This window comes from Adiantum capillus-veneris, chromosome 26 (assembly GCF_014529385.1).
Source record: "Adiantum capillus-veneris isolate H3 chromosome 26, ASM1452938v2, whole genome shotgun sequence".
Classification (NCBI taxonomy): Eukaryota; Viridiplantae; Streptophyta; class Polypodiopsida; order Polypodiales; family Pteridaceae; genus Adiantum; species Adiantum capillus-veneris.
In genome coordinates this window covers 86,294,448-86,317,343 of record NC_140956.1, presented here as the reverse complement: position 1 = coordinate 86,317,343, position 22,896 = coordinate 86,294,448, and the positions used below count along the sequence as shown (strand labels likewise).

General features: G+C 43.4%; 1 protein-coding gene across 2 annotated transcripts in view; it reads left to right on the top strand.

Moving 5' to 3' along the window:
* LOC147423783 (uncharacterized) overlaps nt 1-21,067 on the top strand; it is a 47,930-nt gene extending 26,863 nt beyond the window's left edge. Inside the window, exons 3-5 of one of the 2 annotated variants that reach the window (XR_015186649.1) lie at nt 20,219-20,482; nt 20,564-20,735; nt 20,877-21,067. Coding sequence is in view for 1 of the 2 variants with exons in the window: in XM_086501991.1 (XP_086358117.1) it covers nt 20,219-20,482; nt 20,564-20,620 (321 nt within the window). In the remaining variant the exon portion in view is untranslated. Of the gene's footprint in view, nt 1-20,218; nt 20,483-20,563; nt 20,840-20,876 lie in introns of those variants that run through there. The other variant, XM_086501991.1, reaches the window with a different exon arrangement.
* The last annotated feature ends 1,829 nt before the right edge of the window (nt 21,068-22,896 follow it).

The following is a 22,896-nucleotide window of genomic DNA, read 5'->3' as shown; positions in this document are numbered from 1 at the left end:
GCAGAAGTCATTTGAAGTATATTGTGATGCTTGTGGTCATAGTCTGGGTGCGGTCTTAATGCAAGAAGGCCATGTCATTTCTTACGAGAGCCTATTGTTCTCAAGGCCGGAAATGATAGCACAGATTTATGAGAAAGAGCTTTTGGCGGTTATCCATGCTCTTACTCAGTGGCGGCACTACCTACTCGGAGCGGATTTTATTGTCTTTACAGACCACCAAAGTTTACGCTACTTCTTGTCATAGAAGCAGCTATCGGAAAAGCAGATGCGGTGGGCGAACATCTTGTCACAGTTTCACTTCCAGATTGTCCATGTTCAGGGACAGAAGAATGTGGTGGCAGATGCTTTGTCTCAGAAGCTGTTGGTTCCGGCTATTTCCGCTATACATCATAGGAGCTTTGAGGATGTGGTCGACCAATATGCCACAGATATAGATTTTGCCGTTGAGGGAAAAGGTTGTGATTGAATGCCACTGTCCACCTTTTACGGGTCAGCGCGGCATCGCTACCACCATGAAAGGGGTAGAGAGATACTTCTTTTGGCCAAGACTCAAGAAGGATGTGGAAGAGTTTGTGCGCAGTTGCTTGATATGCCAGAAGGTCAAGTTTCATAGGCATAAAGCACAGGGATTGTTACAGCCTTTACCCATACCCACCCACCACTGGGGAAGTATTGCGATGGATTTCATTTTTGATCTCCCGAGAACACAGAGTGGTCACGATGGTATCTGGACTGTTATTGACAGATTTAGCAAACATGCTCATTTCATTCCAGTAAAGAAAACAGTCAAGCCGGATCACTTAGCCAGACTGTTTGTGGCCGAGATTTTCAGATTACACGGCATGCCTGAGACGATTGTCACGAGGACGTGGCAATTGCTAACCTTAGTTGTTGGTTTCTTTCCAATGATTTTTATTTAATTTTTGAGACCCTCTTTTTGAAGTTGCAAATGGTTGGACATTGTATGACCAATGTGAACGGTAGTTTCACCCGCAGACGAGAAGTGGGTAGGCACTAGAATTTGTATAGTAAGAGGATGTCTAGGCTCAGTGCAAGATCATGTAGGTCCTCCCGTCGCACCTAGCAAGTTCATGGATACTAGGAAGTGAACTCAATAAAGACATTAAGTCAAGGTGGGACTACCCACAAAAAGTATTCGACAGTTGGGCCATATTGCACTTTTGGATGCGGTCCCAATGAGGATAGATGGTCAGATGACCAATGGGAGTCCAACGGAAGCATCCTAGGGAATTGCTATTTTAGACCACGAAATCTATTCGCGTCATTAGCTTCAAAATGACAAGGGGAACATTTTGTTACTCTGCTGCAAAGTCAATTGATGCACCAGCTAAGAAATTTTTAAGCAGGAAGCCCAATGCGGGGAAATTGCATGCATGAGTGCCAAGTGGCACTTTTTGGCCAATTTACCAAGTTTGGGAGAACAAAACTCGTAACTGACTTTTTGGAGCAGTTTTGGAGATTGATAACTCTGATTTTCAGCCATTTTTCTCTATTTTTGAGCTTCCCATGACTTTACCTAGGATCAAGGAGCTCATTTTCAGCTTTGGAAGGCATCAGATGCGTGTTTACAGGGTTGTTTTGCTGCATTTTCAGCGATACACAGGTTTTGGCAGCCATGGAAATCTTCCCCTTTTTGCATCTATTTGTTCACAGATGCATTACAGGTCAAGCGCAGAAGAGGGGGGGCGCCGCGCTCGATTTATGCTGGGGGGATGCTTCATTTTGAGAACCTGTCACAGGTTAAGAGCTATGGAGTGGTTTCTTTCCCTCTCATGTACAGTGTGGTGCTAGGAGTGATGCCCTGCACACTACACACTGCTCTCTCTCCCCCTATGTGCAGTTATGTGATGCCCCACAAGAGGGCTCTTCATTTGACTGATGTACAACTGTGTGGTTTCATGCGTTTGTGTTGAGGCAAGAGCCTCCTTGAGCAGGAGCAGGGGTAGCTAGCTGCTACTCCAAAGCAGGCACTGGTGAGGGTCATAACCTCACCGTACAGGTGCAAATGCAGCGCTGTGTATGCGCAGAAAATTGACCATTTTTCAGCCATATGGACGCCAGAACCCTTGGGAATCGTGCCCCACTTGCAGAGGACATCTAGGGGACTGTTTGGGGCTGAAAACAGGGCAAAAACCAGTAAATACAGCGTGCTGAATTTACTGTTTTTGGGCAGGAATCAGAGGGTATACGCTAGTGGAAGTGAGTTCCAACAGGGGAATTGGTTTCGCGCAAGTTTTGGGGTTATTATGCTGCCCAAATTTGGCCAAATCAGGTGGTATCTAGTGGGATACAGGTAAAGGATTCCTAGGACTCTACTTTGTAATTCACCCTCTCAAGGAATAAAGAAATACCGAAAGGGGCGCCAATTTTGGGGCCTACAAGTTGTCGGCGTCTGCTCGGCTTCCGAGCTGTGTGTGTATTCAAGTGTTAATTCCTGTCGCAGGTTTCCTTTGCACGTTCTCTCTGTGTGTGTCTGAAGTAAAGAATTTTGGGTGAAAGCCAACGCCTACCGCCCTACGGGCCGGTTTCAAGGTTCCATTGCCGGGATATCAATCACTTTTTCCTCAAGAAGTGAGCCTCGGTTGTTTTGGGTAAAGACACAGAGTACAGGAACGTAGGATTACACTATGGGCCGACAAAGGGAAGGGCATTATGGAAGAGGGTTCCTCTTCACAGGACAAACAGGAAATTCCATATGTTCACCCTGCCAGAAAGTGGTCAAATTAGGGTTGATTTTTTACTGTGTTTTTAGGGTTTGCAAGTATGAACCCGTGGTAGATTGGCCACTAGATCTCTAGCGGGAGTGATGTGGGTTTGCCAGGTGGCACGCTACTCGCCAATTCTCTGAGGCGATTGCTTGGATTCTTTGACGCATTGGTAAATCATCTTGAAATTTGAGCTTACTTGGTCGTGGGTAGTACGCTACAATGTTGCGGAATTATGCTCGTTTGCAGAGGCAAGCGCCTCTTGCACAGGTAAAAAGTTAAGGGACAGTTTGCAAAATGCTATGTGGTGAAGTTCAAGAACTATCCACCTATGGATGCAATGTGGATGGAAGAGCATGAACTGTCAAAGTCACCAAATGTATTGCAGCTTTAACTTGAGGTCTTTGGGTTACAACCTATTTATGCCTCAACCCAACGTGTGCAAAAGAGGGATAACGATAGAACTAGCACATCAAATGTACATATGAATTCAATGTAATAGATGGAAACGACAAAAGTATGAAGGTCTCATTAAGTCATTTGTATCTATGTGTTACGACCTTTCTTGCGGATACATGCGATGATAAAAGAGTGCTAACAATACAAGATCATCAATGGCATGTATTTATGGTATGCAATCAAGGACGTTTGCGATTTCAAGAGGGAGGTATGTCACGAGGACGTGGCAATTGCTAACCTTAGTTGTTGGTTTCTTTCCAATGTTTTTGAGACCCTCTTTTTGAAGTTGCAAATGGTCGGACATTGTATGGCCAATGTGAACGGTAGTTTTACCCGCAGACAGGAGGTGGGTCGGCACTGGAATTTGTATAGTAAGAGGATGTCTAGGTGTAGGTCCCCCTGTCGCACTTCGCAAGTTGGTGGATACTAGGAAGTGAACTCAGTAAAGGCATAAAGTCAAGGTGGGACTACCAACAGAAAGTATCGGATAGTTGGGCCATATTGCACTTTTGGATGCGGTCCCATTGAGGATAGATGTCAGATGACCAATGGGAGTCCAACAAAAGTACCCCGTAAAATTTAGGGAATGGCTATTTTAGGCCACGAAATCTATTCGCGTCATTAGCTTCAAAATGATAAGGGGAACATTTTATTACTCTGCTGCAAAGTCAACTGATGCACCAATTGAGAGATTTTAAAGCAGAAAGCCCTATGCGGAGAAATTGCATGCATGAGTGCCAAGTGGCACTTTTTGGCCAATTTACCAAGTCTGGGAGAACAGAACTCGTAACTGACTTTTTGGAGTAGTTTTGGAGACTGATAACTCTGATTTTCAGCCATCTCTCTCCATTTTTGAGCTTCCCATGACTTTACTTAAGATTAAGGAGCTCATTTTCAGCTTTGGAAGGCATCAGATGCGTGTTTACAGGGTTGTTTTGCTGCATTTTCAGCGATACGCAGGTTTTGGCAGCCATGGAAATTTTTTCCTTTTTGCATCTATTTGTTCACAGATGCATTACAGGTCAAGCGCAGAAGAGGGGGCGCTCGATTTATGCTGGGGGGATGCTTCATTGAGAACCTGTCATAGGTTAAGAGTTATGGAGTGCTTTCTTTCCCTCTCATGTACAGTGTGGTGCTAGGAGTGATGCCCTGCACACTACACACTGCTCTCTCTCCCCCCTACGTGCAGTTATGTGATGCCCCACAAGAGGGCTCTTCATTTGACTGATGTACAGCTGTGTGGTTTCAATGTTCATGCGTTTGTGTTGAGGCAAGAGCCTCCTTGAGCAGGAACAGGGGTAGCTAGCTGCTACTCCAAAGCAGGCACCGGTGAGGGTCATAACCTCACCGTACAGGTGCAAATTCAGCGCTGTGTATGTGCAGAAAATTGTTTGTTTTTCAGCCATACGAACGGCAGAACCCTTGGGAATCATGCCCCACTAGCAGAGGATAGCTAGGGGACTGTTTGGGGCTGAAAACAGGGCAAAAACAAGTAAATACAGCATGTTGAATTTACTGTTTTTGGGCAAGAATCAGAGGGTATACGCCAGTGGAAGTGAGTTCCGGCAGGGAATTGGTGTCGTGCAAGTTCTGGGGTTGTTATGGTGCCGAAATTTGGCCAAATCAGGTAGTATCTAGCGGGATACAGGTAAAGGATTCCCAGGACTCTACTTTGTAATTCACCCTCTCAAGGAATAAAGAAATACCGAAAGGGGCGCCAATTTTGGGGCCTACAGGTTGTTGGCGTCTGCTCGGAGCATTCTAGCTTCCGAGCCGTGTGTGTATTCAAGTGTTAATTCCTGTTGCAGGTTTCCTTTGCATGTTCTTTGTGTGTGTGTCTAAAGTAAAGAATTTCGGGTGAAAGCCAAAGCCTACCGCCCCTACGGGCCGGTTTCAACGGGGTCTCCGATAGAGACCCCAGATTTACGAGTTTGTTTTGGAAGGCAATTTGGGAGAACATTGGCACGCGGTTGCAGTTCTCGTCATCGCTCCACGTGCAGATTGACGAGCAATCTGAGATTGCCAATTCAGTGGTTTTAGATTTATTGAAGTCTTATTCTCAGATCAGAAGACTCAATGGGAAAAGTATCTACCTTTGGTGGAATTTGCCTACAATAACACGATACACTCTTCGACGGGGAAGGCGCCATTTGAGATTGTTGAAGATGCTGCGAAGGTTCTACCCTTCCTAAGCACGAAAGATAAGATTTTTGAAGCGGATGAGTATACGCGCGACTTAGACAAGGCTTTTGCCAAGGTTCGCGAGGCTTTGCAAAAATCTCAAGACCGATAGAAAAAGGCAGTAGATCGCCATCGTCGCGATTTGAAATTGAAGGAGGATGATTGGGTGCTCTTACGTTTTGAGAAGGCACGCCTGAGAAAGAAGAAGGGAAAGGAGAGGCTTTTTCCAAAGCTTAGTATGCGATACTACGGACCTTTCCAGATCTCTGATAAGGTCAATGATGTCTCCTTCTGACTGAAACTGCCTGACACTTGGAGGATTCACAATGCATTCCATGTGAGTCTCTTGAAACCTTTTAGAGGTGATGTGCCTGATGATGGGGAGCCTGATGAGCAACCCGAAGTGGAAGAAAACGAGGAGATCCTTGTTCCTAAACGGATTTTGGCACATAAGGACACAAAGAATAAAGGTAAAGTTCGAAGGCGGTTCTTGGTTAAATTCAAGAACTATCCTGCATTGGATGCGAAGTGGATGGAGGAGGAGGACCTAGCAGATACTCCTCAGATTGTGAAACTTTACCTCGAAGCTTTTGGTTTAGTATAGTCTACTCCAAATGGAACCCAGAATTCAGCTTGGCCGGAGATCTGGTGCTGTGGGATGCACAAGAGGGGAGTTACTCCGCTCCTTTGTCAACAGATGCCTCGATTTTGATACTAGAGTCATTGACGTCTCTTTGAGCTTCAGGGATACTGAGAGCTGACAGTATTCTGCTGTATGACTTTACGAAATGGAATTCCTGAATATGAAACTGATTTGTTCTTGACTTGTTTGTAAATGCAGGAACTGATAGACGAAATGATTGCAGCATTTTGGTCTAATTGATCTCGAATAGACATGGTTGCAATAGGGGTTAGTCAATCGGGCACCGATGAGGTCCCGATTGGATCTAGATGTGATTGCTAGCTACATTGCCGATAAATCATGGTCTAAGATCCGAATGAATGTTGAGTGTCATGTGATGTCTTGTGATGTCGAGTGATGTCGAGTGATGTCCTGCGATGTCGTGTGATGTGACTGTCAATTGGTACATGTGCTAGATGTGTGTTCCTAGTGCGTAGGTACTAACAGTCAGTGTCTGCTAAGACAGTTTATGGCCTCTGTCTGTTTTGCAGGCGTAATCGAGGGTGATTACAATGCTTTCAAGAGGGGGGTATGTCACAAAGTGATGATGTGGCTGCCCGAAACCCTAACCCCTGAAACCCTAATTTTGCTGCCAAAAACCCTAACTGCTGAAACCCTAATTCTGCCAAAAACCCTAACCCTAATTTTGGCATGACACGTGGCAGCAGTACGGACGTCCGAGAGTTGCGCGGGATTTGTGCTGGCTATTTACGGCAGCTTTTTGACATGCTTTTTCTACGCTAATTGAAAGAGAGAGAATGAGAACCTTTTTGCTTTATGTTTACAAGCAAGAGAAAGAAAATCTTTGTTTGCGTTATTTGCCTCTCGAGAGAGAGAGAGATTATCAGAGACAGAGAAAGCTTTTGCTTTAGCTTTTGATTTTCAATTTTTGGAAAGCTTTTGGGGCTCTGCTTTTGGCAACCCTTGTACTTTAAATAAGCGGGCTGCCCTCTCACAACTCAGAGCATCTGGACGCAGAGTCTGTGAGCGCCTGCCCGCACTCTTGTACTTTGAACTCAGATTAATACAAAAAGATATACCGAAAGGGGCGCCAGTCTTTGGGGCCAATATCTCTAGGCACCGAACTTCGCCGGGCGAGTGTAAATCAATTGTGAACTGTGAACTGTTTTGAAGTGGTTATTTGGTGCTGTTGCAGTAGATTCTTGACTTGGAGTGTCCAAGTCTGTTACACTTTTGCATGAAAGGGTGCGCGAAGTTCTCCAGGTACGCACGCACACACAGCTTTGTTCTTTCTTTCTTAAAGAATTGGAACAAATTTTTTTTCAAGTTACCTCATGCTCGTATATGTGTGTGTGTACCACCTTTCTTCTGCTTCCATGCAACTCTGGGAAGGGGGGGAAGAGGGTAGCGGCGAGGGTGAAAGGCTCACAACCTTCGGGTCCCGGAAAAACTTTGCTCTGATACCATTGTAAGGATTCTAGGTACTAATCCTTAATTAAGTACTTAAACTCATGATTAAGACTTAAGAAACTTGAAATGAACTCAGGATGGATATGATAAGATCATTGCTGTTGACAAACCTTCATTATTGAGTCCGGAATGGCCACAACCCGATGTGTGGTCACTCCACTCAATGAAGGAGAAGATGCTTTCCGATATTTGCTCCTCATGAAAATTTGGGAAGGCTTCTAGATCAGTAGGGCTCAGTTGGTGCTGCCCCGTGCATGTTTTTGTACACCTGTTCAAGACATTGCCATTCTGTGTCACACCTACTATGTTTTGTAGCAAGAATGTCATGTATGAAGAACTAAAACTGGTATTTGGAGATAACTGGGGAATGGTTGAGGGAGTGCACCAAGGAGATAAATACAAGTGTAAGGTGGGGGCTTCAGGTATAGGGATACGATATTTGAAAAACAAGACTTAAGAAGACTCTGTGTTGATTGATTGAATGACTTAAAACTGAGTACAATAGGCTCCTTATATAGGAGACGAAGAGACACAAATGAAAAGACACGTCTCCTGGTGAAGAGACATGACTTTAGACGTAAAGACACATCCTTTCTGCGAAGAGCTGCAACCATTGGGCGAAGAGTCGCACCCGTAGAGCGAAGGGGTGCGACTGGTTGTCGAAGGAGTGTGGCTTTTGGCGAAGAGGCACGTCTCTTGAGAGAAGGGTCGTAACCATCCAAGAGTAGGGGTCCTCCTTGGCATGGCACTTCGCGTATCTGCAACTAGGAGTAGATGTAATACTGCAACATAGTCGCAATCGTGACACATCTTAGGTCATTTCCCTATATATATCCTCTTCACCGACTTATTCGGTAGCTTGCCACTCCATCAGCTTCCTTGTGCGACTTGATCGGAGTTTCCTCACCCTTGGTCATCATCACATCCGTGCTGTACGGATTGTCGTGTTGTTTGGTTGGTGCTCCTCATCCTTTTCTCTCGGGATTTACATCTTCTCCAGATTTACCAGGCGTGTTGCATTCTCCTCGACAGCTTCTCCGTATCTGTTGTCGAGGGGGGGTGTTAGATTCTTCATCTCCAGAGTCCAGATGCTTCGCACACTGTCTACAGGCTTCACACACATCACGTGCATTGGTCCTTGGTTGTGGGTTGGCCACCCGTACACCTTCTGGACAGGGATCTCAGGCACACTTAGGGTTGTTCATCACATTTCCCACTTTAGACCTGTTTTGGTCACATATTCCCCCATCTATATTGGAGGGTCATATTTTTAGGTCATTGGGCTATATTGAGGATTATGGCCCGACCAGCCCCTATTCTCCTATATATAGGAGGGGGGGCACCCTCTTTCTCATTGTCTTGTCTCACACCATGTAGCCATCTGGAGTTATTGGGCTGCCAGTCTTTCCACCATCTGTTTCATGTCATGTCTCTTCTCTCTCTCTCTCTCTCTCTCTCTCTCTCTCTCTCTCTCTCTCTCTCTCTCTCTCTCTCTCTCTCTCTCTCTCTCGTGCCATTGTCTCTTTCTCTCTCTCACCTTCCACTGCACACTTTGACACTCCTGCACGCAATGGGACAGTTCCCCTTTGAATCAGACAAGTTTTCACACGAGAAAATGTCACAAACTGGTGACGTGGCGTGCCACAACACACATACACTCTCTGCCAGCTGCTGTACAGAAATGCTGACGTGGCGAGGCTACCCAAAAATCACGGAGGAAGTGCCACGTGGCACGCTGTACGGACGTCTGTGTTTGGCGGGGCTTTTTGCGGGCAGATCAGCGGCAGCTTTTGGTTGCTTTTTCTACGCAAGAGAACTTGAGAGAGAGAGAGAGAGAGAGAGAGAGAGAGAGAGAGAGAGAGAGAGAGAGAGAGAGAGAGAGAGAGAGAGAGAGAGAGAAAACTCCTTTTGCTTTATTTTACAAGTAAGAGAGAGAAAGAGCCTTCGCTTTATTTCTAAAGGCTTTTGATTTTCAGCTTTTGGGCTCTGCTTTTTAGCATCCCTTTGTAATCTTTAAATATGCTGGCAGGGCTTCAGAACTCAGAGCATCTTGACGCAAAGTCTGAGTGTGAGTGCCTGCCTGCATTCTTGTACTTTGAACACAGATTAATACAAAAAGAAATGCCGAAAGGGGCGCCAGCCTTTGGGGCCAATATCTCTAGGCACGGAAGTCTGCCGGGCCAATGTCGAATCAATTGTGAACTGTGAACTGTTTTGAAGTGATTATTTGTGGTGTCGCTGTAGATTTTCGACTTGGAGTGACCAAGTCTGTTACAGAAAACTCTTCGTTTCCAGAATCCTTAGTGACGGAATTGTGCGTACCTACGGGGGATTCGCAATTAGCTAATCCAATAGCTATTCAAAAGGCTCTTGCCTTGCCAAACGCGCATAAGACCCCAAGAACTGTACATGGTCAATTGAGAAGCCCAACTAGTGGGGCATTATTATATGTGCAAAAGGGAGAGAGAGATGCACGAGAGCAAATCATCGCGCCACATGAGACAAAGGAGAATCATGCTTTCCACTAAAGCTGTGAACCTGCACCCACTACTCACACACACACACATTGTAGATGCACACTGACTCAAAAATTAGCCTCCACTCTCATTTGGGCGCCCCCTCTTACTGAGGTGTCCTTCTGGAGCTGTGTGTTGACCTACAGGTTGCTCTCCTACTGCCATGTGTCCAGTTTGCCCCTTTGGTTTAATTTCCTAGTATCCACCAACTTATAAGTTGTAAGTGACTTGCCGAGTGGCACAAATTCCATTTTGGCGCACACAAGCTTCCATATTCATCAAAATCCAGTGCTAAGTGGCCGACCACTTCCACATCGATCGACCTAGATTCTTGACATGAGAAACCCGTTTAGTCCATTTCACACTGGCCATGCAATGTCCACTTGCACCTTATCAAGGGTTTCAGGGAAAACAAGTAAAAATATGTAGTATATATTTAAAGAAGGCAACATGAAAAATACACCTCCTAATAACAAATGCTATGAGGGGAGTAGCTTATGCTTCAACTTGCGGCTCTCTCATGTATGGTATGGTTGCCACTAGACCTGACATTGCTTATTTAGTGGGAGTATTGAGCAGGTTTATGTCTAATCGTGGCAGAGCACATTGGGATGCTGTAAAGTCAATAATGAGATACTTGAAAGTTGAAAGGGACCAAAAGCAAATGCTCGTGTTATGGAAAAGCTCCATTGAAACTACAGGGATATTGTGATTCTGACATGGCAGGTGATGTTGATACTCGTAAGTCAACTAGTGGGTACATTTACACCGTGGCAGGTGGTGTCACAAAAATACGGAAGCGCGTTTAATTGCACTTCAAATACTCAAGAGAATTAGAGAGAGAGAAAGCTTGACACTTCATTGGGGACCAGAAGATGGGCTGGTCTCCCCCCATAAAGAGAATATCTTTATTACTAAGGGAGAATCTTTACAAGCATAGGAACGGGGCGAAAGCCCGTCCTCTATTCTTTCTTGTCCTTTTTCTGCTTCTTACTGAGAGAGTAGAAGAACTGCTCTCTGACTACTGAGAGGATCTATCCTCTTCTGCGAGATTTTGGGAAGCTCTCGTAGGGGGGAGTCTACCTTCCACAAAACTCATCGGAAGCTCTCACGAATGAGGGTCTATCTTCCGCTAACTGTGCCACTTTGGACGTAATCATTCCTGCAATTAACCAACCACAGAAAGATGCAAAACACACACACATACACCCGTTGCTGTAATTTTTTGCACATAACCAGAAACTGTTACCTGAGCGTGTTCCAATGCCAAATTGGAGGTCCTTTTCGTGATGGAAATGCTCCAAACTTGGTGTATGTGTAGAGTAGGTAGTGGGGAATGAGATTCTATTAAGACTTTGCTGAAATTCACCCTAATACAAGTGATTAGGGGCTGAAAATAGGGAATTTGCAGAAGCTAGACAAGGGAGAAAGAGAGTTTTCTACTACTTTACGCGATGAAACTTCTCCCAAAGCTGCAAGCAACCATGAGACTCGATGAGAGGCCTTGTTCTAGGTGATGGGTGCTCAGAGGCTCCACATACACCACAAGGTGCTGCTCTCAAGCTTCAATGGAGAGCCTCACTGCGTAGAGGATGGTCAACTGGGGGGGGGGGGGTAGTGCACTGCCAACCCGACAAGAGGGGGAGGGGCTGCTCTCTTATAGCCTCCCAGAAGAGGGGGCGCTAGCATGAAGAGAGAGAGTGAGAGAGAGAGAGAGAGATTGCATGGGAAAAGTGTGCCAAGTGGCACACTTACTTTGAAATTTAAAAACCATTCAACTTTTGACTTTAAAAATCCTATGCTAGTTAATGAAATGTTAATTGCACAACTGCACACATAGATGCAACAAATGAAAACTTTATCTGCTCTCTAGCGCATTGCCGTACCAGCAATGCTTTGGCATTACCTGTTCGCACTTGTCCGGCCATTTGGTCCAGTGCAAAATTACTTAAGAATACTTTTAACTAACTTATTCTAAGGCGTAAAATAATCAGGCCTTAGGGTTATTATTCTAAGGACCCCATCTCATTCCTGTGCTTGCACTAGCGCGCGTAATTTTTTGAGTCTAAAATCTGAGGCTACTATTTACCCCTTCATTGAAGACCCGATTTCCCAATCGCTAGGGCTTCATGGTATTTTCTGCTAGGATCTCCCTGAGGTGCATTGGCCCAAACTTGGGCGCACCTGAGGCCCCAGAACTGCTAAATCTATTCTGATGTGCACACAACTAATTAGATAATTCTTTTCTCGTAAATAAATTAATTATTTACAAAGTCTGACTTAGTTACATCCCTCTTGGTTCTAAACAGTTGACCTCAATTGTAGAGCGTCAACATAACTGTGCAAGATGTCTGGGTAGTCCTTAAGATCGGACTCAGTCATCCACTTTGCATCTAAAGGAGTGTAATTCTTGAACTTGACTAAATACTTTCGATGTAGACTCCCCGACTTGAGTTGTCTCTGCGAGTGGTGTATTATCTGTTCAGGTTGAAGGATTTCCTCAGTCTCTTCGACTTCTGGAGGATCTTCTTGTACTGGCGCCACTGGAGGAGGTCCAACATATGGTCGGAGACTGACATGAAAAGCAAGGCAAATACAATCTGAAAGTCACATCATTGACTTTATCTGTAATTTTGAAAGGGCCGTAAAATCTATGGGAAAGTTTGACAACTTTCCCTTTGTCGACCCGCTTTTTCAATCTAGCTTTCTCAAACCGAAGCAGGACATATTGTCCTTTTTCAAGATTGAGATTCCTTCTGTGCTTGTCTGCTTTTCTCTTCTGTTGCTCTTGAGTACGAAGAATCGCTTGCTTTACTTGTTGATGGGCACTATCAATATTGCGCACAAATTCATCTGCGGCGAAAATGTTTTCTTTGGTCACCATAATAGGAAGTAAGAGTGGCTTGCCATAAATAATTTCGAAGGGAGCTTTACTAGTTGAGGAATGTATGGTATTATTATACGCAAACTCAACTATTGGTAAGTATTGTTCCCATTCGGATTGTCGTTCCGAAACATAGCACTTGAGGAGATCTAAAACAGTGGCATTAGCGATTTCGCTTTGACCATCTGTTTGAGGATGATAAGCTGATGAAAAATCAAGCTTAGTTCCCAAGTTTTCGAACAATGCCTACCAAAATAGACTAGTCATGCGGGGATCTCTATCGCTGACAATAGTCTTTGGCAATCCATGGTGTTTAAAAATCTGAGCTAGAAATATTCTAGCAATGTGATCAGCTTTGATCGTCTTCTTTACTGGAAGAAAATGTGCTTGCTTACTGAATCTGTCTACTATAGTCCAGATTGCATCATTTCCATTCTTGGATCTAGGAAGATCCGTAATAAAATCCATGGCAATACTTTCCCATGGCGTGTTAGGCACAGGGAGCGGCTGAAGCTTGCCATAAACTTTATGCCTGTCATATTTTACTTTTTGGCAGACTAAACACTCACGTACATGTTTTTCAATGTCCGCACGGAGTGTTGGCCAAAAGAAATACCTTTCGACGGCACTAGTGGTGGAAGCAATTCCCCGATGCCCGGCATAAGGAGAATTATGTGCTTCATCCATCACCTTCTGTCGTAAGGGCTGAGCTATGCATATTGCTTGTTGACGATAGAGCGTATTATCCCTAATGGAATAAGGTAGCCTTGAGTGACCAGCTTGAAGATCTGCCCAATTGTGGCGAAGTCTGGATCTTGAGGATACATCTCGCTGAGAGATTCTAGTTCCTCATGATAAATTGTTGTTAGTGCATTGATCTTTGGACGCCTGGAGAGAGTATCTGCAACTGCATTCTTCGTTCCAGAAGTATGTAAAATCTGAAAATGGAACATTGAAAGAAAGTTGGCCCATCTCATCTGCTTTTTTGATAACTTTCTCTGTGTGAGAAAGTAGCGAAGACTTTGATGATCTGTCTTGATAATAAAATCAACTCCTAACAGATAGTGTTTCCAAATGGAAAGAGCATGCCATTAACTCTTTCTCGTATATGGAAACATGCAACTCTGCATCTTAAAGGCGCCGACTTTCATAGGCTATTGCGTGACCCTCTTGGTTCAAAACTGCTCCTACACAATCTCCAAATGCATCGCAGTATACCTCGAAAGGTTTGCGAAGATCAGGGACGGTAAGAACAGGTCCGTGACTGAGTAGATACTTAAGCTTTTCGAAAGCTTGTTTTTGTCCAGACCCCCAATGGAATGGAATCCGCTTCTTTGTCAGGTCATGGAGGGGACCTGCTATCGCGGCAAAAGCTCGAATTAAACGCCGATAATAAGAATAGAGGCCAAGGAAACTTCGTACATCATGTACTGTAGTTGGCGTAGGCCATTCTACAACTGCTTGAATCTTATCAGGGTCCATTCTCACGTGATTGTGAGATACTATATGGCCCAAATAGTGGATTTCTTTTAGAAAGAACTCACTCTTCTTAGCATTCACAAATAATTTGTGTCTGCGTAAATCTTCAAACACTAAGGCGAGATGCTTATAGTGTTCGTGTTCCGTCTCTGAGAAGATTAAGACGTCATCAAAGAAAACGCCTGTGAAGCTTCTATATGAGTGGAAGATTCTATCCATCATTCTGTTGAATGTGGCTGGTGCATTAGTGAGTCCAAAAGGCATCACTAAGAATTCATACAACCCGAAGGTTGTTCTAAATGAAGTCTTATGCACATCCTGAGGAGCTATGCGGATTTGATCATAATCGCTCTTCAAGTCTATACGACTAAAAACACTTGCTCCTTGTAACTTGTCAAGAATGTCGTCAATCCGAGGGATTGGAAATCGATTCTTGATTGTGATCTTGTTTAGAGATCTATAGTCTATGCACATGCGGAATGTGCCATCCTTTTTCTGTACTAGCAAGACAGGTGAACAATATGGAGAAGTACTAGGCCTTATTAAGCCCTTCTCCAAAAGCTCGTTAACTTGCTTGAGAATTTCCTCTTGCTGCATTAGACTAACTCGATAAGGGGGCTGATTTGGAGGAGAACTTCCTAGGATCAAATCAATTGTATGATCCTCAGGTCGAGGAGGTGGGAGTTCATTTGGAAGTTCATCTGCAAAACAATCTTTATAACTTTCTAATAACTTAAGTCTTTTTTCCTCTAAAGAGGAAGAAAGTTGTGAAACAGACACATCTCTCTCTCTTGCAAAAATCAAGTACGTTGAAACACACTTTTTCATTTCTTTCTTGATGGCAATGTGATTGGCGATAGGGATACACCAATCACCTGCATCTGCAAGTACAAGATACTCCTTTCCTTTATAAGCAAAGGATAAGGTTTTGTGAACATAGTCCGGAATGGGATGCATCTTGTAGTGCCAAGGCATTCCCAAGATAACATCACATCCTTCAAGTGAAGCTAGTAAGAAAGACTCTTGATCCTTGTAGTCGTCGACCTTTAGATTCAACTTCCCTATGATTGGAGTAGAGTTTGAGTTCTGCCCTTTGAAAGCAGATTGTGCTTGAATAGAAACTCCAAAACGATTGGGCTGCAAGTTCAGGTCATCAGCTAGCTTGGTAGAGATGAAGTTGTCTGTACTGCCAGGGTCAAACAAAATGAGAGCTCGTTGGTTGTTGATGCTACCCCATGCTTTAAGAAGAGCTCTTTCTTTTCCATCCTTGGTTGTATTTCCCTGTACATCTGGGACTGCATTGGAAGAGGGTGGTTGTGGAGGTTTGGTAGGACAGTCACCCTTCATATGACCAACTTGTCCACACTTGAAGCATCTTCCTTCACTAATGTAGGTTCGCAACTCAGCAGGAGAGAGATGTCTCCTTTTCTTGGGCTGATTTGGCTTTGCTTCTGCTTCGGAGGCGGTTCTTTTCTTCTTTTGAGAAGAAGAAGTAGAGGTAGGCTGCTCATGGAGAGCCTTCTACTTGGCATGGTAAGTGCTTTGCTCCATCTTCCTGGGAGTACCCTTGTCATGTATTCCATCAGCTATGCGGACTGATTCCATAAGTATTTGCAAGCTACCTCGAGGGTAAAGCTTCATAGCCTTTTGCAAGGCTTCATGCAATCCTGCTTCAAACTTGCGCATCTTTTCCGAATCATCAATCTTCTTGAATGGAGTGACTTTCAAGAGAACGTCCCAAAACCTATCCACATAGCGTGGAACAGTTTCGTTCTCCGACTGTGAAAGTCGATCCCATTCTTTCTTTACCTCTTCCTCATAGTCTGGAGGAAGGAACTGTGCGTAGAACTCCTTCTTGAAAGCAGTCCAATCTTGGGGTTTACGATCTTCCAGGATAAGGGCTAACCACCAACTGCTGGCAGTGCCTTTCAGGTACATACTAACATGGCAAAGCTTGGATCTTTCTTTAAAATTCCCTTCAGCAAATGCAACTTCTAATTGGCGGATGAAAGCCAACGCTTTGTCATTATCACGCTGCCCATTGTAGGTGTCGAATGTCACATCTTTGTCTCTCGACTTGAATGTTTTCTGCCTGTGGTGCTTCTTCTTATGGTGCTCCTTCTTTCTATGCTTAGACTCCTTATGGACAGGAGTCTTTTCCCTTGAATGCACTTCTTGCTGCCACGGATCGTCAAGGAACATGTCTTCCGAAGCAACGATGTCATCCAGATCCTTCATGAAAGAGAACTGAGGGGAATCAGGGGGATCTTGCTCTTGAACCTTTGGGTTAAACCGCACATGACGTTCTGGAGGTTTCCTATGCCTCTCGTGCATGCGGGAGGTTCCAATCAAAGGATCTTTCCTTGGTTCTGGCGCCTTTGGGTTCTGCGGGATTTCTCCTGACCCCATCGGCATTTTCTCCTTCCCTTTCTCAAGAGTATGGAGAATCTTTTGGACTTATGGATGGGGGAGAGCTTTTTGCAACTCTTCCACCTGTTGTTGAAGGAGAGAGAACTCTTATCTCGCGTCCTCCCATTTCTGCAGTTTGCCAAGAGTCGTCAATCCCTTAAGGAAGAGAGAGATGGCCTTGCTCTGATACCACTGTCACAAAAATACGGAAGCGTAAACTGACGTTTAATTGCACTTCAAATACTCAAGAGAATTAGAGAGAGAGAGAGAAAGCTTGACACTTCATTGGGGACCAGAAGATGGGCTGGTCCCCCCCCATAAAGAGAATATCTTTATTACTAAGGGAGAATCTTTACAAGCACAGGAACGGGGCAAAAGCCCGTCCTCTATTCTTTCTTGTCCTTTTTCTGCTTCTGACTGAGAGAGTAGAAGAACTGCTCTCTGACTATTGAGAGGATCTATCCTCTTCTGCGAGATTTTGGGAAGCTCTCGTAGGGGAGAGTCTACCTTCCACAAAACTCATTGGAAGCTCTCACGAATGAGGGTCTATCTTCCGCTAACTGTGCCACTTTGGACGTAATCATTCCTCCAATTAACCAACCACAGAAACATGCAAAACGCGCACACACACACACACGCTTGCTGTAATTTTCTGCACATAACCAGAAACTGTTACGTGAGCGTGTTCCAATGCCAAATTGGAGGTCCTTTTCGCGATGGAAATGCTCCAAACTTGGTGTGTGTGTAGAGTAGGTAGTGGGGAATGAGATTCTATTAAGACTTTGCTGAAATTCACCCTAATACAAGTGATTAGGGGCTGAAAATAGGGAATTTGCAGTAGCTAGACAAGGGAGAAAGAGAGTTTTCTACTACTTTACGCGATGAAACTTCTCCCAAAGCTGCAAGCAACCATGAGAGGCCTTGTTCTAGGTGATGGGTGCTCAGAGGCTCCACATACACCACAAGGTGCTGCTCTCAAGCTTCAATGGAGAGCTTCACTGCGTAGAGGATGGTCAACTTGGGGGGGGGGGGGGGGTAGTGCAGTGCCAACCCGGCAAGAGGGGAAGGGGCTGCTCTCTTATAGCCTCCTAGAAGAGGGGACGCTAGCATGAAGAGAGGGAGTGAGAGAGAGAGAGAGATTGCATGGGAACTTGGCACACTTACTTTAAAATTTAAAAACCATTCAACTTTTGACTTTAAAAATCCTATGCTAGTTAATGAAATGTGCAATTAAGTGCACAACTGTACACATAGATGCAACAAATGAAAACTTTATCTGCTCCCTAGTGCATTGCCGTACCAGCAATCTCTGGCATTACCTGTTCGCACTTGTCCGGCCATTTGGTCCAGTGCAAAATTACTTAAGAATACTTTTAACTAACTTATTCTAAGGCGTAAAATAATCAGGCCTTAGGGTTATTATTCTAAGGACCCCATCTCATTCCTGTGCTTGCACTAGCGCGCGTAATTTTTTTGAGCCTGAAATCTGAGGCTACTATCTACCCCTTCATTGAAGACCCGATTTCCCAGTCGCTAGGGCTTTAGGGTATTTTTTGCTAGGGTCTCCGTGAGGTGCACTGGCCCAAACTTGGGCACACCTGAGGCCCCAGAACTACTAAATCTATTCTGATGTGCACACAACTAATTAGATAATTCTTTTCTCGTAAATAAATTAATTATTTACAAAGTTTGACTTAGTTACAGGTGGTGCTATTTCATGGTGCTCTAGACTTCAGAGGATAGTTGCAGTCTTTACTAGTGAAGTTGAATATATTTCAAGTTATTGAAGCTTCCAAAGGAGCCATATGGTTAGCCCGCCTAGTCAATGAGCTTGGATTGGCTGATGACACGCCTGTCCTTGGTTGTGATAGCCAGACTGCAGTTTGTTTGGCTAAAAATGCCATGTATCATGCGCATACCAAACATATTGATGCGCGAATACCATTTTATCAGTTGATGATGGTTTGGTCTCATTGATCAAAATCAGTACACATGAGAACCTTGCAAATGCTCTTACCAAAAGTCTGCCAAAGGCACAATATGAGCATTGCCTACAGATGGTGGGAGTTACATAGCTTAAAGGCGACTCGCTGGGCCTTATAAGTGGGAGGTTGTTGGATAGATGCCTAGATGTCACCTACGGACCGTTTCCACCGTGTAGCTCTGATCGAGAGCTTCACATATATATTTTCTGTATATTTTTAGCCCACCATTTGGGCTTGTATAGGCATTATACCTGATTTATTGGCCTTTGGGCCACTTGGACTATTTTTAAAAGTTTCACAATGTCCAAGTGGCGTCCCAGAACCTCATCACTTGAGGTTGTTAGGATTCCATAAAAATCGTGTACTCTCTCCTGTAGTTGGCGCAAGACCTCAAATCTGCCTCTCTTTGACCTTCTGCACTCGACCTACGCGCGCACACACTGTTGCCCAAACTCACTCAACCTGGGTTCGCGAACCTCCTACTTCACTCTTGTACTGGGCACCCATTGTATCAGTGGTCACACATACCCCACACAGTTCTAGCTAGTAGCACTTGTAGATTAATTTTAGCGTCTCTTTTTTTGTACCCAGACATTGTAACGGATTGGTCTCATAGGTCATTTTGGCCTTTTGAAGATGTTAATATATCATTTCATTTCATCTCTCTCTCTCTCTCTCTCTCTCTCTCTCTCTCTCTCTCTCTCTCTCTCTCTCTCTGTGAGCAGGATGCCAGGGTGATTTTAACACTATACAAACTGTCCTCAACTTTTGCTAAAGATTCCCTTACACTCGTGCCAAAATCCTCACTAAAAGTACCTGCAAAAACACATTAGGTCAGACCTGCTCATGCTCATACTCTGTAAATTTTGTATGGTATGGGGCAGCAACCATGCATCATAGTAGTCCTAGGCTACATACTATATCATTGACAGATGCCGGCAAAATGGCTCAATCAGCTGAGTACACCTCATACAATGATCTATCTGGGCATAGAAGTCTTGGAAACAGGCTCAGGATGGTGCAAATAGTAGATCCCTATAGATTTGCTCTGGGTCGTAGTTGCATGAACACTTATAGAGTGTACATATCAGTAGTGGGATTTGGTGGTGGTCTCTTTGGATGCGCATTTGTTTGTCGTTTGAAGCTTGTTCAAATACCATACTTTTGGAAACATCACTGCACAATGTAACCACGTCCGAATTGGAATGTGTTTTAGCTTGTTCTTACTGCAGAAACTGCATCACGTGTTTCGTACAGGGCTCTCATGTGAAAGAAAAATTGCCAACTGATCGTTTTCGTGATTCTATTTGGTTTGCATGTATGAAACATGAAGATATTCTATTTGGGAAATTCAAGGCATTCTGTTTGTTCTAAGTCATCTGTCAATCCATTCCAAATTTCTTTTCTACAAATATTTATGTGTTTTAGATTCCTTAAAACAGACTTTGTTTGGTGGTGTTAATTAGGCAGGTGTTGTGATGGAGGTTTTGACTGGAAAGGGGGTTTTAGCTCAGCTAGGCATTGATGCAGTTGCGGTTAAATACCCATTTCTTGCGGGTCTTAGTTTCCTTTTTGTTGGCGGCCTTCTTGGAGGCTATGTGGTTATAAACAACCCTCCAGACTTTGAAAAGGTGCCCCCCAATGAGGGTGCTGGTCTGGAAAGAGATCCTTTGAAGACTTATGATCCGAAGAATATTGACCCATTGACTACATACACAAGAGGGAAGAAGGTACTGAGTAGTATTACACACAGATTATAGGTTTGTTTGTTATTCTTGGAACCCTTTGACCTGTTGCTTCGGGTGTGGCAGGGCGAGGAACCTTATGCATCAGACCTTGACTTGCCGCCTTCCAACAAGGAGAAGTAGATTGATGACCAATCTTGTAAATTTGTGACCTTGAGTTTTAATGGGATGGTATGATCAGTTTTTTCCCGCGTGCGACTCGACAGCTTGACCCTGGTCATGAGCTCTATTCAAAAAGGCATGTCCCTTTTCTGTTGTAATATGGAAAGAGGAGGAAAATGTAATTCCTATATCGTACATTTGCTGATTTGTGCCCATTTTATATGATTGCAATTGGATTTTTATGATGGTGTATGTATGATGATGTTTTTTTGGGCAGACGTCAAGCATTTAGGACACTTGATATTACTTCGAGTCAAGATTAACTGGGTGGTCAAAGGTTTTCTTTTCAAATTTGGAAGCAAACTACTGTAAGATTTGCTAGAGATTTTCTGTTAAAATGTAATCTAATTTTCAACTCTAATTTCTGTATACTTGTATCTGTAATATTGTAGTTTCCCTTTGGTTTTTTCCCATGTGTACGTCTCACAATTCAAATGGTAGAGTATGTTTGAGTATGATTTGAGATTTCATATTCCAGCATGGGCATGTCATGGGTGACCCAAATTTTGGGCCCAAAACTGTTTTTTTTTTTCTTGTTTCTAAAGTTTGATAGTTTGAAAATAGAGAAAATTCCATGCACCTTGTGATGTTCCCCCTGCCTTTTCTATGGCTTATGAATTTAGTGTATGGTATTTAGGGAGTCTGAATTTTATGGTTTTTTCATTTTACTGTATGCGTATGCCGTTTGATTCCCATATGAAAAAATTATTGTATTGTGTCAAAAATAAATTAACTGAATTGCGGTCGGTATCTTCTCTTGAAGAAAGGGTGGCAATCTAGAGTACTATATTTGAAGTTAAAACTTTTGGGTTTTCAACCATAGGACAAACAATCATGCAAAACGGAATGGTTTGATTAATGAAAATAATTTGAATTTAAGATTGAAAGTTAATTAAGAATATGATGGACCCAATATTCATGTCGAACAATTAAAAGTTTCCACAATTCGTCTTTGTCTAGTTTGGGGTCACATGGACGATGTTCTCGATAGTTTGGATTGAATAATCAAAACTTGGCTGAAATTAGAAGGATAGATTGATGTAAGAGATACGTTCAGTACAATTTGTTTTGGTTTTGGAGATAAAAGAAAAATCCTTGCACATTCACTCACACTTATGTTTTTCTAGTGATAGTTGTCAAGTTAAAGAGGTCGTGTGCACGAGAAGTGATGCAAGGTCTTGTGTGATTATGGAGGTAATTGAAGAAATGGAGCTTCAGAAACAAGTACAACTTGACAAAGTGGGCGATAAAGAGCTTTGGATAAAGATAGACTCCAAAGTAGAACATTGCACACCATATAATGCAAAGTTGTGAAGAAGTTTTTATGCCATGTGTAATTTCTTGTTTAGATTTTTTTTTTTTTTTTTGCTTCGAACACTTCCCAACAAAGTCATATGCAAGATAATAACAAGCAGTTTTACATGGTGCTTTTATGTATTAATTCTAGCGTCAACATCTACTGATGTGTCTTGTTGAGTTCTGACAAGTGCAATTCGGGACAATTACTCCTCATTTACGAGAAGGGCATTCCATCAAAATGGTGATGTGGCAAAGTGCTAAAGCAAATGATGGACACTATAGTTGCATCTTGAATAGAATGTGCCTAGACATACTATACAGCTAGTTGTCGACCCTTGTATCAGTTGATCCAATAAGTGACTCGTAGTTGCACTAGATACTATGAATATAGCTAGAAATTAGCAAGTTATTGATCTTCAAGTGAGTTTGGAAGAAAATTGATAGCATACCATGTGGCAAAGATATTCCAAACAATTAATAAAGTGGCATCAATACTAAGGATAGCTAGCATATCTGGTTGATATGTGAGCAGATTGCCACCTTATCACTTGTCGCATCAATGAGGTGTCACATCAGCAAGTTACCACATTAGGGTTTAGGGTTCCACATAGAAACGCCATATAAATTTCATAATGATTATCTTACGTAAGCTTTATCTCTATGTAGATGCTTTTTAGCAGTGTGTCTATATTGTAATTTGAGTTGAGGAGTCATACATGTGGACTTGGTATCCTAGTTTGTATACACATAGATTTGGATTGGATTCTATGAGTTTGCATAGATGTGTAGGGGCAACTAGTTGCTTCAATAGGTGCCTATTGTAGGGGCCAATACTCTTTGAAAGGGATCCAAGTAAAGCATTGTAATCTACTCACATATCCTAGGATGATAATAAGCACGATGTTCATTGGCAAGTGAGTGCGCATCAAGGATGAAGC